The sequence below is a fragment of the Martes martes genome (assembly GCF_963455335.1).
Source record: "Martes martes genome assembly, chromosome: 11".
Classification (NCBI taxonomy): Eukaryota; Metazoa; Chordata; class Mammalia; order Carnivora; family Mustelidae; genus Martes; species Martes martes.
Window position 1 is genome coordinate 41,378,761 of NC_137899.1, and position 15,820 is coordinate 41,394,580.

Sequence of the window (15,820 nt, forward strand, 5' to 3'; positions counted from 1 at the left end):
CACGCTGCAGAAGGAAACCCAGGCACCCTGCTCTTGGGCTCCTGGCTTTCCTAAGTCTGAGAAAATAAACTTCCGTGACTTCAACTGTGCAGTGTGTGGCACTTTGTTACGGTAGCCCTAGCAAACTAGTACGCCTAGCTGGGCTATCTGACTACATGCAGCCTCGGACTGTGAAACAGTACAGGGTCGCCTCCTTGGATGTGATGTGTAAATGAAGCTGTTTAGTAAAAACTCTGGAACTCTAGACTATTAGGAAATTATAAGAGAGAACTGGAGTCTCACCACTTAACTGTTTTTGAGAGACACCAAATTGAAATTTCCTATTCTTAACTTCTTAACTACACGGCAAAAAGGCTATGCTGTTTACACATTTTACAAGTATCAAGTATCATATTTTCAACTTCATAGGATTTTAATAGGCCTATAGAAGCCTGGCCAAGAAACCAAAGTGGAATCTGTTTGACTGACATTAAAAAGCAATTAAGTTACAGACCTGTCAAAAATGTTCCCATTTGGGCTGTGTCTGTGATCCGTGTCTATTTTGACTACTACTACCAGAATCATGTAATGATTTACAGACCTTCAATGTCTAAAGTACCTTAACTGTATAAAAGCTGTAGCCCAATCTTTCTTTGTATTTTCACATCATAACAAACCCCTCCCCCATTTATTAGATAACCAGAACGATGGCCCAGTGCTTGAACCGTGTTGAGTCAAACAAGGCTGAGACTTGGCCACAGAAGGAAAAGGGAGGAAACAGAAGAGAGACATCTGGCTGACTCAGGGCCTCTTACGAGCTGGACTTTCCCCTGGTGCAGAAGATGGCTAGGTAGGCCATGCTGATAAACTGGGTGCCATCAGACACCTCTGTTCTTCGTGCTCCAAGTCCAGCTCAAGTCTGGAGCACGAGCTCCCCCAGAAGCAGCCAGGCAGCAGATTCCTCTTTCCAGCCCACTGCCCGAGTCCCAGACCCAGAAGACTTTCTGGCCACACTGTGACCAAGCTGCCTCATGGGCTTCTCCAAAACCTCCAACTTAAGAGACTGTCATGGTTAACATTTTTTGCTACTTACTGGTTCTTCCATGTTTTAGAGTTGTTTCAGGTTTACAAAAGCATTTCCCACCTACCTCTTGCCCCCACACATGCGAACCTCCCCACTATCATCACCCCCACCGGGGTGCTGCGTTTCTTAGAACTGATAAACCCACACTGACACATCATGACCACCCGAAGTCCGCAGTCCACCTTATGGTTCATTCTTGGTACATTCTATCGGTTTGGACAAATGTATAATGACATATATCCACCACGACAATATCAGAGTTACGTTCACTGCCCTAAAAATCCTCTGCACTCTATGCATTTCTCTGCCTCTCCTCTACCCCTAGCAACCACTGATCTTTTTACTGTCTCCATAGTTTTTCCCTTTTCCAGAATGTCTTATCTCTTCTGGATTCTATGCTGCAATCACACAGTACATGGCCTTTCCTGTTGGCTTCTTTCACTTACTAATATGCATTTAAGGTTCTTCCAAGTCTCTTCACACCTCCATACCGCATTTCCTCTTAGACTCAATAATATCTCTTTGTCTGGCTATACTACGGTTTATTTATCTGTTCATCTGCTGAGGGACATCTTCGTTTCCTCCAAGTTTTGGTAGCTGGTAGCTATGAATAAAGCTGTTTTAAGTATCCTTGTGCAGGTTTTTGTTGAAAACATAAGTTTTCAACTCCTCCGGGAAAAAACCAAGGACTGCAATCACCAGATCTTACAGTTTACTTTTGTAAGAAACCTCAAAACTATGTTCCGACGTGGCCGTACCATTCTGCATTTCCACCGGCAACGAATGAGAGCTCCTGTTGCTTCACACACTCACTGGCATGCTGTCAGTGGTTCAAACTTCAGCCATTCTAACAGGTGTGTAGTATGAGATCTCTGTTGGTCTCTTTCGTTTTAAAACCACTCTTTCAGGGGCACCTGGGTGGCTCAGTTGGCTGGGCAACTGCCATCGGCTCAGGTCATGAACCCAGAGTCCCAGGATCAAGACCCACATCGGGCTCCCGGCTCCACGGGGAGTCTGCTCCTCCCTCTGACCTTTTCCCCTCTCATCCTCTTTCTTACTCTCTATCTCAAATAAATAAATAAAATCTTTAAAAAAAAAAAATAAAGCCACTCTTTTGCATGACTCCTTCATGATTCTGACATGATAACTTCATACATTAATCATTCAATATAATCTTTTCTAACAACATAAGCAATAATAAATAAGCTGTATCAAATACCCCAGGCATTTTAAGTATTTTATATTCATTCTGCTCCTAAGGTTCTGTTTATTTTGGGGATTGGAATAAAGCCAAATAAAATAAACAGAACCTTCTTAACGGTTAATTCCTTTACTGAGGGACAGAAAACATTTCTTACAAAACATCCTGGATAAGGATGCCTGGGTAGCTCAGTTGGTTAAGCATGGGTTCAGGTCATGATCCCAGGGTTCTGGGATCGAGTCCCGCATCAGGCTCCATGCTCAGCGGGGAGCCTGCTTCTCCCTCTTCTTCTTCATGCCACTCCCCCTGTTTGTGCTCTCACTCTCTCTCTGACAAATAAATAAAACCTTAAAAAAAAAAAAAAAAGGAAAGGAAAAAGACAAGAAAAAAGAAACATCCCAGATATGTATCTATAGGCATGGGCATGTTACAGCCATTCCCTCAAGTCCATCATTTCCTTTACACTCTGATCCCTAGAATTACTGCCTCTTTTATGACTATCTGTATCGAAGTTAACAGCAACTCAGTACCTCAAATCACTACCCTACATTTACTGCCAACACCTTTTAATCAAGCATTTATTCATTCAATAATTGTTTTTAAGCCTCTCCCATATATCAGACACAATGCTAGGCATGCGGACATAACAGTGAGACGTGGGTCCTGTTCTCAGCATTAGTGGATGTCTCAGGGCTGGCAACATTTACCCATGATCTCCAGGATGCAAGGAGCCAACAGTACCAAGTTATAAACGAAAAGCTCCTTAAGTGGTGGACCAGACATGACAAACTACTAGTTTGTACACATTACCTGATATAATCTCTAGGCCTTGCAGTCAACAGAGTGGGCAGAGAGGGATGAAGCATATGTAGAAATTTAAAAAAACTTACACTATGAGAATTGAAGAATTATAGTCAGTTTCCTTTGCTTTGATTTCTACCTTAGCTTGAATATGGCTATTTTTCCATAATAAAAAAGCACAATTATAATACATGTTGAAATACAGAAAATGTTGGCTAAAATATGTGTTTGGTACAATTTTAAGTTTGTAAATATATGGAAATGAATGAAAAGTAAATAATGTGAAGCTTATGTAAGTAAAAATAATTCAATCCACTACAATCTTATTGGAAGTCATCTATCAAACTAGAAATTGCCATTGACAAATGAGGAAGGGAGGGAGGGAGGAAGACTGGAACACAATATGGGCTTAAATCTGGGGGGGGCATGCAGAGAAACTTCCCAGAGAATATTCCAAATAATAACAATGACACCATCTGAAAACAATGTAACTAACCATTAGATTTTCATTAAACAAGTTAACTATAAAGGTGCAAGCATTAAAAAAATTTAAAAAAAAATAACCTTACTTCCACAGCTTCACTACAATGCATAATAAATTATGTCTACTTGACATGTAACATAGGAGCAACCTCACAGAAACTGAACTTAGTGACTGAGCCTCACATCATTCTGTATTTATAAGTAGGATATGTGCACAGACATCTACACACATATAAATAACAATTATGCCTCAAGAAATCTACACTGTGAGACCACATCTCCACAGAAAACTCTGAGAAGAGAAAGATCACAGAAGTAGGACTTAGCCACTTCAGGCAATCTGACTCACCAGCCGAGTATCAGAGCATATGTCTTCATTACATGAAGAAGTTTTCTCCCTGGTTTTATATGACTTGGAGTGAAACCTCAAGGAACTTCAAGCGTAATCATGAAGAATATGCCTTTAGGTGTATTTTATAACAAAAGTACATGCATTATTATTCAGGGGATACTTGCAGAATTCAAGTACAAGATGTATATGAATGAGTTCACAGATGGCTGAAACAAATGATTTTGTTAAGCAAAGTTATTAATATCTGGGCGGGGTCATGACTGAAGGCTGATCTATAGCCTGGCACACAAAGCTGACACTGGCCAATCAAACTTCCTCTTTTTTTTTTTTTTTTAAAGATTTTATTTATTTAACAGATCGTAAGTAGGCAGAGAAGCAGGCAGAGAGAGATAGAGGGGAAATCAGGCTCCCCACTGAGCAGAGAGCCCGATGCGGGGCTCGATCCCAGGACCCTGAGATCATGACCTGAGCAGAAGGCAGAGGCTTAACCCACTGAGCCACCCAGGCACCCCAAACTTCCTCTCTTAATAATTAAATGAAAACCAAAACAAAACAAAACTGAGCTACCTACACTAATTAGCTGGGGCTGATGATGATAAGAAGCTGAAGGTCATCTGTCAGTGAGACAGGCCAGATGGCCAGCAAGAATATGAAGAATTCTTGAAGAATTCAAAACCATGAGGAAGAGAAGAAATGGATCAGCAAAATAAAACGCTATTCATGACACTGACAATGCCAAACATTGGTGAGGATTTGGAGCAAAAGGAACTCTCATTTGTTGCCGGTGGAAATGGAAAATGGTATAGCCACTTTGGAAGACAGTTCGGAGGTTCCTTATAAAACTAAACAAACTCTTAACGTAAGATCCAACAATTGTACTCCTTGATATTTACTCAAAGGAGTTGAAAACTTATGTTTTCAACAAAAACCTGCACAAGGATGTTTATAGCAGTCTTATTTATAATTGCCCAAACCTGGAAGAAATTAAGATGTTCTTCAGTAAGAGAACGAATAAATAAACTGCTGGTACATCCAGACAAAGGAATATTATTCAGTCTAAAGAGAAATGAGCTATTGAGCCATGAAAGACACAGAGGAACCTTAAATGTGTATTACTAAGTGAAAGAAGACAATCTGGAAAGGCTACACACTATGTGATTCCAACTCTAAGATATTCTGGAAAAGGAAAAACTGTAAAGACAGTAAAAAGATTGATGGAAGTAAGCTTCAGGTGGAAGAGAAGGGGAGAGATGAACAGGCAGAGCTCACAGAAGATTTTTAGGACAGTGAAAATACTCTGTATGATTATTAATATCATAGATGTATGTTACTATACACTTGTCCAAACCCAGAGAACGTATAACACCATGAATGAACCATAAGGTAAATTACAGATTTTGAATGATAAAGATGTGTCAATGTAGGTGCATCAATTATAATAATTATACCACTCTGTTGGGGGATGTTGATGCTGGTGGAGTTTATGCATGTGTAGGGGTAAAAGGTATTCAGGGGAATCTCTGTATTTTTCTCCCAGTTCTGTGAACCAAAAACTGTTTTGTAAAAAAAAAAAAAAAAAAAATCTTAAAAAAATGTGCAGAGACACATAAAGTCACTGTGAGAGAGACCAAGAAGGCCAAGAGGAGAAGATGCAGAAAGCAGCCAGTTCCCAGAACTGCCTTGATTCTCAAGCGCCTTTAGTTTCGCGGACACCCTTAGTAAACCCTCATTTTGCTACTGAGTTTCTGCCGCCTGCAGCCAAAAAGGATCTGAAGCAGGAATGGGTTCTGGAATCAGCAACAGACCCTCAGAGAAGACGTTGGATGAACAATGAAATCGTCATAAGTAGAGGCCAGTGAGGATGTTCCTGTCCTGCAATACTGGCTGCTGAACCCTCCAGAGGCAGTCTGGAGATTCTTTACTGTTATTCTCACTGAAAGGTAAAAATCTAATTTCTCTCCTTTTGAACTCTGGCATATGAGGTCTGTTTGACCAACAGAATCCAGGAGGAGTGACACTCAAAGTCTTAAATGGTCCTAAGAAGACTTGCAGCTTCTGCCTAGGGCTCTCCGAACGCCTACTTTCGGAAAGCCCCTTTCAGAATCAAGCTGCCCAAGCTACGAGAGAAACCACAGAAGGAGCGCCAGACAACAGCCTCGCTGGCATCACTGCAGCCACAAGGAAGTCATCTTGGACATCCATCCCGGTCCAGCCTTCGGATGACTCTAGCCCCAGCTGCTCTCTGCTGGTAACCACGTGGAGATCAGAAATGAGAAGTGCCCAGCTGAGCCCAGTCAACCCACAGAAACGTAAGAGATAATAAACTGCTTTTGAGGCCACTGAGTTTAAGGGTGACTTGCTATGCAACGGTAGATAACCAGAACACAGCTCCTTCTCAATGATGGAGAAACACACTGAAATCATTCCCATTAGGAGGGAGGGAAGGAGTGGGGACAGTAACGCAGAGAGGGAGCATGAATGCTGGCAGTGAGGAGGGTTGTTGTAATTTTAAATCTACTTAATGTCAGGCATGAGTTTAAATGGCGAGATTGAGGAAGGAACGAGGGGAAGGTCTAGGGAAGAAACTCCAAGTTACAAAAAAAAAAAAATTGGTTAAATAAATACACTGTCCCAGTTATATCTATACAAAATCCTATAAATCCACACATCTGTAACAGGCATACTCACAGTATGCCACATTACGAGGTTTGAATGTTATATTCCCATTTACTGTTCTTTTCTTGCAACCAAAGCACATGAGTTGCACCAGCGGAACTGCGAAGGCATCAATGTAAGAATCGTGAGTTGTGCTACAGAATGAAGCCTCCAAAGGCAAACATTTATATTGCTCAGGGATGTACTTATCGAAAGTATACAGACATGCGTGGAAATGAAAATCACCACTTTCGGGATAAGGTTATCTCCTGGGAGATGAAGGAGGGACAAGCTATCGCATGAGAAAGAGGAGGACCTCCAGCCGCATTTGTCGAGTCTGACCTCTGAAGCTAAGTGGTAAGCACAAGAGTGTCTGTACCTTTTTGTTTTTTACATAATGAAGATTAACCACAGCTGAATGTGATGTAAAAGAGGTGCGTGATAAAAACATGCCTCAAAAATGGTATCTGATGCACAGTTATACCCACAGGAATAAAGATATCATGCCTGTGGGGCTTGCCATAGTTAACGGGAATACATGCGACAATGACAGGGCCATACGTGGAGGGGACTGCATTGAGGATGGCCCTTCATGCCACAGCCTCACCAGTCCTTTTCCAAACCAGTGATGGGGCACATCAATTGCTTTTGCCACTTGATGTGAGTATAAACTGCCACAAGCATTAGATATATTACACACACACATACACCAGTGTGCATGTGTGTGTGGGGGGGGGGCGGACTGCAAAGGAAAAAAATACTGTGGGCCTACTTTCAAAGGACTACTGCTCAAAAAGCATGTTTACCTGTCTTTCTAAAAATTATCACAGAAAGCTATCATTTTCCATTGGTATACAAATAATTTTTACTAAATATGAGCTTTAAAAGAGAGAGGTTACCTGAGTTGATCACTTTTTCCCCCCAGTGAATAGTATTTCTTTCCATTTCAATGTAGATTTATTCTCATGCCAAATAAGTTACTCATATTTACCTTCTTGAAACCAGTCATGGTACCACTTGTCTTTCCTTATGTGATGACTTGTTAAGATCAAAGGATCAAAAACTGAAGATCCCAGACTCCTCAGGATTTCAACCCTCTACTTCAGCAGATGCAGAGAACTCCGTCAACAGACACCTGTTTTGCCGAATTAAGGACTGCCACTTACAGACGAGGCACCACGTGTGCCAGGTATAAGGAGTAGCAACACAGCAGTTAACGACAACGTGGTGAGAGGTGACGTCAGTTTTTAAATTCACTGGGAACCTATCAGGAAGGGGGTGGTGATAGGCCCCTGCTCCTCTGCCACGTTTCCTGTGAGCTCCACCGGCACTGACCAGCGGCTTCTCATCGTGTCCCCCTCCAGGCACCGAGCTTCTGACCCAAGAAGGAGAAAGACGGAAAGAAACAGAAGGTATATATACTTAGTGCAGGGATGCCTGAGGATCTGGGTCTCTGTCAAAACTCCTGCAACTATTTGCCTAATACAGCGCGTAGCAAAGCAACGTATGGAGAACATGCACCGCAAAGAAATTTTCAGACTCAGAGTTTGTAAACCCCAGGCTTGGCATTTTAGTTTGGTCTGGAACGGTGCTGAATATATCACTACTGTTATGTGTGAATCTATAAAAATGCTCAGAAAGCTCAAGTCAAATTTTTAATAGTGCTCTACACCAAAATTACTCTCAGTGCAAACAATGACTTTAAAATAAAGTCAGATTTGATACTTTTATACACATCAATGAAACAGATTTTTTTATTTCTTCAGTTACAGATGTTGCTATAATCAAAAATAAATTAATGAATGGAGTTTTGTTGTCTTTTTCTTCTAAAATTTTCCTCCAAATTTACTATCACTGTGGTTATTTTTCCAAAATAATATAATGAAACAGACTATTAGTTTTGCCAAGTGCTGTGAAGGTTATAAGACAAAGATCTCCCTGCATATTCTTCCTGTTTTGGGAGAAAACAGACTATAAAATAGAAAAAGCCTTCTTCAAAGACATGAGCAGCTTCAGTTACAAGTGAAAAGTCAGCCATGTGTACTAATTCTCAGTAATAATGAAGCAAGGGGAGCTCCCCGGGGACTTAAAAGTCAATGCCTGGCATGCTTGGGTGAACTAAGAAGGGGAGCTGACCACGTGACACAGCCCTTCAAAGCCCTTTGTATTCCCAATTGAAGAGACGAGGCTATGGAAGCCACGAGGACCTTCTCAGGTGTGTGTCTAGTTCCAAGGGCAGGAAAACTCTATCGCAGCAAAGACGCTGCTGCTTTAAAGACACGCTGCTCAGAGAGCTGAAGGGTCTGGATTATCTTGCTACCTACAGGATCGCTCATTCGAACAATAAACTCTGACTTCTTAAAGCAGCATTGGTAGGGCGGAGGGAGCAAAACAGGAGCCTTGAAATACGGAGGACATGGTCTACCCACCTTTGAGATGAAGGATGGTAAACCTCATTTCACAGATATTTTAAGTAGTTGTAAAGCCCAAGTGGCTCCGATTTTAAGCCCATGTTTAGATCAGGCTTTAAGAAGGGCTGCACCCCTTTACAACAACTAGGCACCACTTCTGATGCCAATCTGGGCTTTGTGTTTGAAATGGGCGACCACAGACAAGAAAACAAGACCACCTACAGCAGACAATACGTGCCACAACCTATCTCCCAGACCCACGTGCTGGCAAGGTGTTTTCATTAAAAAGATAATAAACCTCCAGGTTATTGCCAAAATCTTGAGCAGTGTCACATAATTAATTTCACATTTTAAATTCCTACAGCAATATATAATCATGCCTTTTCAAGAAGGTTTAAAACCTGACTTAAGAGAAACAACCCCTCCCACCCCCCCACTTACAGAAACACCCCTGCAACAGCCCACAGGCCAGGCCAGAGGCAGTAGATGGACGCACCCCTTTAACAGGAGAAAACCCAGAGACGCAAATGGGCACTCCTGTTGTTTCAAATGAAAAGTACTTACTGGGAAGAGCAGCTTCTGCACCTCCTAATAATATTCTTTTTGATTATCACTGTGTGCCCTTTTTACTTAGAATAAGAAAGCCTCCCTTTTTCCAGCCTGAATGCTCCTAAAGTTACAGGACAAGGGGACCCTACCTGGCCATCTACGACAGGTCAGTGATCAAACAGAAAGAGAGTCAGGCAAGAGCCAAATTCCGTCTACCTCTTAAGAATGACCAGGATGACTTCTTAGCTCCTCCTCCCTTTAAGGAATCCCCATTCAAAGTCAGAGAGGACAATAAGCCCTTTCCAAACAAAGGTTTAATATTCTCAGGTGTTTGCCCAGCATTGAAATGCAACAATTTTTAAGAAAAGATTATTCTATGAAGGCCATTACCTGCACAGAACTAATTGAAAAAATAAGTGACTTCATCTTTAAGAAACAGGTTTAGATGGAAAATATACCAATATTGTATTGCCCTAGTGATCAAAGCCCATTTATTTAACCGACCATATCTTCAAATAGCGCCAGTCTTTGTAGAAGAGTTTAATTTACTTAAAGTATTTGCATTCCCATGAACAAACTTGTACATGAGGTAAAACTAGACATCACGTTTTGCTGAGCTTAAGAACAAGATGCAGGCCGTTCATCCATAGAAAGAAATACTCATTCCAACCAAGCACTTTCGACAATGCGGAGCACACTCAGCCAGTTGCTTCGCAGCATCCTTCTTCCAGAAGCACACGGAAGCTTGAGCAGGTGCTGGTACATGGAAGGTAAAGCAAAGCAGAGAGCCACGGCTGCCGACTCCACGAACTAGATTTTAGTGCCTGGCCCAGCAGAAGGTGCCACGACGGAAGAACATACTACAAATGAACTTTAGGAAAAGGTCAGCAAAGATTCTTTCAAAGGCCAAACACTTTCTGCCACAAATGACTTCTACTGCGGAACCAACCGAAAGCAATGACGTATTGAACAGGCATGACTTAACAGGCAATAAGATCAGAAACATTTACCCTTCCATCTCAGGAATGGTTCTCGGGCCCTAGAGGACTCTGCCCCTGCACAGGATCTGTGGTTGAACAGAAGCCTTAGTCCACATTAGGTTACCACGGAGGGGGGTATGCATGTGCAACAAGTCTTTGCAACACAGGGTTCTGCAAAAGGTACTTACACAGCCGCCAGCAAGAATCTCTGCTGCGAGTGGGACCGAACCATCTTTGCGCATAAATTTATCCCTCACAAAATCATTCACCTTGAAGAAAAATATTTACAGAAGCTGATGAAAAATATAAAGAAAGTCATTAAACATATATAAATATACAACTGTAAATATGTTCTGTCAGTATTACGCAAGTAATCATAAACTGAATAAATTCAGGATCTTAAAAGAGTTTGAGAAGTGCCTTTAATAGCACATATGTACTTTTTTACAGGTAAAACATATATAAGTATTCCTGATGTTTCGGGAGAAAGAAATTGAAAGATGGCTTAAGGGCGGCTGGTTGGCTCAGTGGGTGGACAGCATGACCTTTGATCTCCAGGTTGTGAGTTGCAGCCCCATGTTGGGAGTAGCAATTACTTAAAAATAAAGTCTTTAAAATAAAAAAAAGATAGATGGCTTACAAGCCTCAAATGCAAATATGTCTGCCAATTACAATGAGGTAAGAGAGACATATTGACACCAAGGACACAATAAAACATACATTTTAGAAGTTAAAAACTGGATTATAGAGTCTGATTAAAAACCACTTGCACGTCTGCTAACAAAATTTAATCTAAAACAAAACGCATCTCCGAGAAAAAGTTGGCTAAGCAGATTTTTTAGCTTAGTAGAAATTCAGTATCTAAGAATTCTCAACATCAGTAACCTTAATTAACTAAGTATAATGTACTAAAAAATCACATGTACTACAGGCCATCTTAAAAATCAACCACGTTTTTGGAAGATACAAGCCACAGAAGATGCATTGTCCTGAGGCCACACAGTAACACAGTAAAAGAATTTCAGGCCCCAAGGCTACAGAGCCCAATCTCAAAGAAGAGTTTAACCTTCTGGGGCTTTATGACCTTCGCTATGTACCAGCAGTATCTGTCCATTCCACAAATTTACTGAGTATCTCCCATGTGTCACAAGAGAGCCTGGAACTGGAAAATGGATCAACTTCAGCTAGAACTCAGATCCCTGCCAGGTGGCCTGGCAGATGCTTATGGAATATGCCCGAACCATGAATTCTATCAACGGCACATGCCACTTTGGAGTCAGAAAAACCTGGTTTTGTATTCTAACCTTTCCACTCAGGAGCTGTCCACAGAAACTGTGGACACGGGTAAACACTGAAACCTTGTGGGCCTCACTTTCCTCATGTGTAAATGCCGGGTCCCACTTTACTGGAGGTGAAACAAGAGCAGGTCTCACAGGTACATGCATGTACCGTACAGACAGCACGGGTGGAGGCAAATTTCGTGGCAGCTGCTGCTGCACTGGTAGCGGAGGGTGACGGTGGTGGCTGATGGTGGTGGTGGTGGTGGGTAGCAGTCACCACAGGTCCTGTTCAAATATAGCATCACATTTTTGGATGTTCAGTGTTCGGTGGAGGACAGTGACAAACTGTGTGTGACAAGTGCCCTAGGTTCGAAGGAGCCAGCACCTCCAAGGAAACACAAACCTGAGAATCTGCTAGACTCCTGAGTGTGTGCAAACTCCCTGCATACGAAGCATCAACTGAAAAGACTTACTGTAAGTTTTATGGCCTTCTCTGGGGCAACTCCCAATAACTGTGGCAACAGACCTAAGAAGCAACAAAAAGCAGAAGTATATTAAATAAAATACCGTTAACTAAACAAATCAACAGCTCTAAAGAAGGGATCACCATCTAAACACTGGGGCAATCTTGGCTGCGATTTCCTGCGATTACTTTTAATGAGAACAGTCAAAATGGAATGTGTAAGTACAAATGTGTCTAAGAGCCACATCAGGACCAAGCAAATTCCTTCTTATATTCTGGGTCGTTTGCACGTTGGGTATATCAACAGCATTAGTGAGAGAGGAAATCTCATTATTCCATATGTTTGCTCTTTTCCCTCCTGCCTCTTAAATACGTGAAGCAAGTATACTTTAGTGACTCTATTTTTTTTTTTCTAATGCTCTTCCCATCTCCCCACCCCCGAAGGCCCACAGTTTAGCCATTCATTCATTTAGCAACTATAACTTGGTGACAAGCACAAGACAAACAAGCTTCTTGCTCTGACCAGCCTCAGACGGAAGGAAGGGAGAGGCTTTCCTGAAGACGTGACAACTGGGGAAAAACGCATTCTGGAGGGGGAACAGATAAGGCAAAGAAAGCAGAGTAGGAACAAGCCCAGTGTGCTCAAAAATGAGGGTGAACGTCAGTGAGCCGGCAGGCACAGAGCCGGCACAAGGAGAGGGACACACAGGTCGGGGCCGGATGCTAGAGCAGTGCTGTGGGCCAAGATCCTGCGTTAGCTGGGGAGTAGTTACAGGTCCTCATCAGGAGAGTGATACACTACTTCATATTTTAAAAAGACCACTCTCGCTGCTGTGTGGGGAAAAGGGCATACTAATGGTGTGTGTGTGTGTGTGTGTGTATGTGTGTGTGTGTAGAGAAGACAGAAAAAGAAAAACTGGGTTTAACATGAATACCTCTGTGTGTGTGTGTGTGTATGTGTGTGTGTGTGTAGAGAAGACAGAAAAAGAAAAACTGGGTTTGGCATGAATACCTGGGGAGAGATGAAGCCTGGGGAGAGTAACAGGTTTGGGGTGGGAAGTGAGAAGTTCTGTTTTAAACATGTTAGAGTGGGAATTACATATCAAGGGCACAGGAAGAGGATGCCTTTCACAGGAAAGGCCGCTTCTGGGAAAGGCAGTTACAACAGGAACAGACTGATACAGGTAAACTAAAAAATGTCATCATTTTCATTTGTGCTAAGGAAATAAAATCAGAGGCAAAAGCCTTTTCTTGGAAACACACCGTGAGCTAACTCTTGAGAATCAGAGCGTACTGTCCCCTTGCATGCTGCCATCCCTGAGAGGGACTTCACGGCGTTAGCCTCTGTCGGTAGGGACAATTTTCTAATTCATCAACGTAAGAAGGTCGATCCACTGGCAGTCTCCCCTGTGCCAGCCCAGCCTGGCAAACACCATCTTCCTCAGCCTGTGGCTGAAAGTTGCCAGCCTGAGGGCTGTCTGTATCCAGTCTGCAGATGTGTTTTATAGAGTAGCACAAGGTTTCAAACGTAATTTGAGCTTACTGTAAAGATGTAAAGACAGATCGATCGATGGACGGACGACTGCATCGATCTGACAGCCCTCGGCCTCTTTCTGACAGTACGGCAATCTGCTCCAGCTGGGCGAGGCTTTGCCCTTTAGGACCGAGCATCGGTCCCCCAACTCCCTACTGATGATGTGGGATTGAGGACAACTGTCCTTCATTATTTTTCTTGCTCTGTTGCTATCGTGACAAGAGAAAAATGTTTTTCTGTGCCTCTGGTTCTACAAAAAGCACAGACAGCTTCATGTCTGAGGAAAAACGGGAGCGAGCTCATTTCACTGTGGAGCGCAATGATAAGACACAGATGCTAATGAAACTGTTCTTTAGAACTGGCTGACCTAAAACCAGCTGACGTACTATTTACCATGTATCAGGCACCACCTTAAGCACTTCACTGACTCATTTACTTCTTATAACCACCCTGCAGAGAGGAAACTGAGGTATACAGAGATTCATCACTCTGAATCACCCAGCTGATAAATGGTGAGGCTGGGATTCCAACCTGAGCCCTCCTCCACGCGAGTCCGTGGTTTTAGACAACACTCACCTGTCCTGTGCCCCACAGCAAACATGAATCTGCCTCTCACACCCTGCCTTTCTTCACCTGCATAACCTACCCGGATCCTAGAAAGCTTTGAGTTTGCAATGTCTTCTCTAGGGCACCATATCTGCAGCCTGCTTCACCCCAGACCCACAGCTGATCGCACGAGGGTAAGATACCTAAAACACCCGCAGGCCACAAGTCCAGCAACCTGAGCCCAATGAGCTGGTAGCCTAAGCGGAGCTGGCCAGTGGACGATCTTCACCCACTGTGCAACAAAGTCCTAAGAGTGAAGGGCCAGTGAGCACAGAGGCGCAGAGGGAGCAGACGCCCTGAAGATGGGGAGCCGGGGCGGCGGAACCCTGGATGGCCGAACACTGAGATGAAGCACAAGGAACATAAGAATAAGGAAGTGGATGGGCAGACAGAAAAGAATGGGAAGCCGATGCAACAGAGACACCAAAGAGAGAGAACACAGCCCAGGAAGGGTGCCCAGGTCGGGGGTGGGGGTGGGGGTGGGGAGTGGCCTTGACCATCTTCTGGTCCCTCTGAGGCCAGGTTCCACGGACATTCCTACCCTGGCGTCGCTGGGGGATCTCTGCCTTCTTTCTCTCTTGAGTAAACTCTTACCAAAACTCTGCTCTCACTAGCTGGGAGATGGGCTATGCTCTTTATAATCTAAGTGAACCAAAGCAGCACAGAAAACATGAATATGAAACCACCTGGCCCAAGCAAGTGCTCTTACTCAAAGTGAGCACTCTCTCTTCCTGAACTAGATTCACTTAGGAATCTTTTACTTATACTGAATGATAGAGTACGATGTCTCTGATAGGAGAAAAGAGGCTTTGTTATGACTTTATACAGGTACAATGCTAACTTCTACAGGTAAAATAGAGGGATGCGCTGTTTTAACTGCACCTTAACATTTACAATTCCCATTTTCCTCTGTATTCAGGTCAAGTACCAAAATGTTTAGTTAAAATATTTACTCACTAGATGTATTTTTCTCATCATTAAATTGTAGACCAAAACCATGGATGGGCTGAAAGCACTGTGATTTAAATGATGATCTCTTGTCTCTATAACCACCCTGTGACAGTCTTTTAAAATGACTAATAAAAAACAGCCCACAGAGCCAAATGACTACAGCGTTAGACACAATCACTTCAGCCAGCCTTTTAAGCTATCGAGATTTATCTTTCTCACTATAAATTTAGTAATGTACCGTGAACAGCAAAAAACAAAACCAAACAAAAGAGAAAACCCTGTATTTAAGACTAAATGTAGGGCAGCAGATATTTATTTGTTCAGCAAACATTTATCAAGAGCCTTCTGCTGTGCCTGGGACTGGAAGGAACTGGGATGGACACAGTGAGGTCTGTGCCGCCCCCAGGAGAAATTCTCAGTGTAGAAGAAAAGGGAACCCTAGGTGTCTCTGTGTGCCCCTGAAGGGAGATAAACCACCTAAAAAAAAAAAA

The 15,820-nt window shown here is 42.7% G+C and overlaps 1 protein-coding gene across 8 annotated transcripts in view; it reads right to left on the reverse strand.

Moving 5' to 3' along the window:
- The window catches only part of SLC25A13 (solute carrier family 25 member 13), a gene marked incomplete at its 3' end in the record, with an annotated part of 185,925 nt that overhangs the window by 45,365 nt on the left and 124,740 nt on the right, over positions 1-15,820 (reverse strand). For all 8 annotated transcript variants that reach the window (XM_080818406.1, XM_080818405.1, XM_080818404.1 and 5 more), the window contains 2 exons: positions 12,249-12,301; positions 10,684-10,764 (listed from right to left, as the gene is read on the reverse strand). In XM_080818406.1, coding sequence (XP_080674532.1) covers positions 10,684-10,764; positions 12,249-12,301 — 134 coding nt within the window. The remainder of the gene's footprint in view (positions 1-10,683; positions 10,765-12,248; positions 12,302-15,820) is intronic.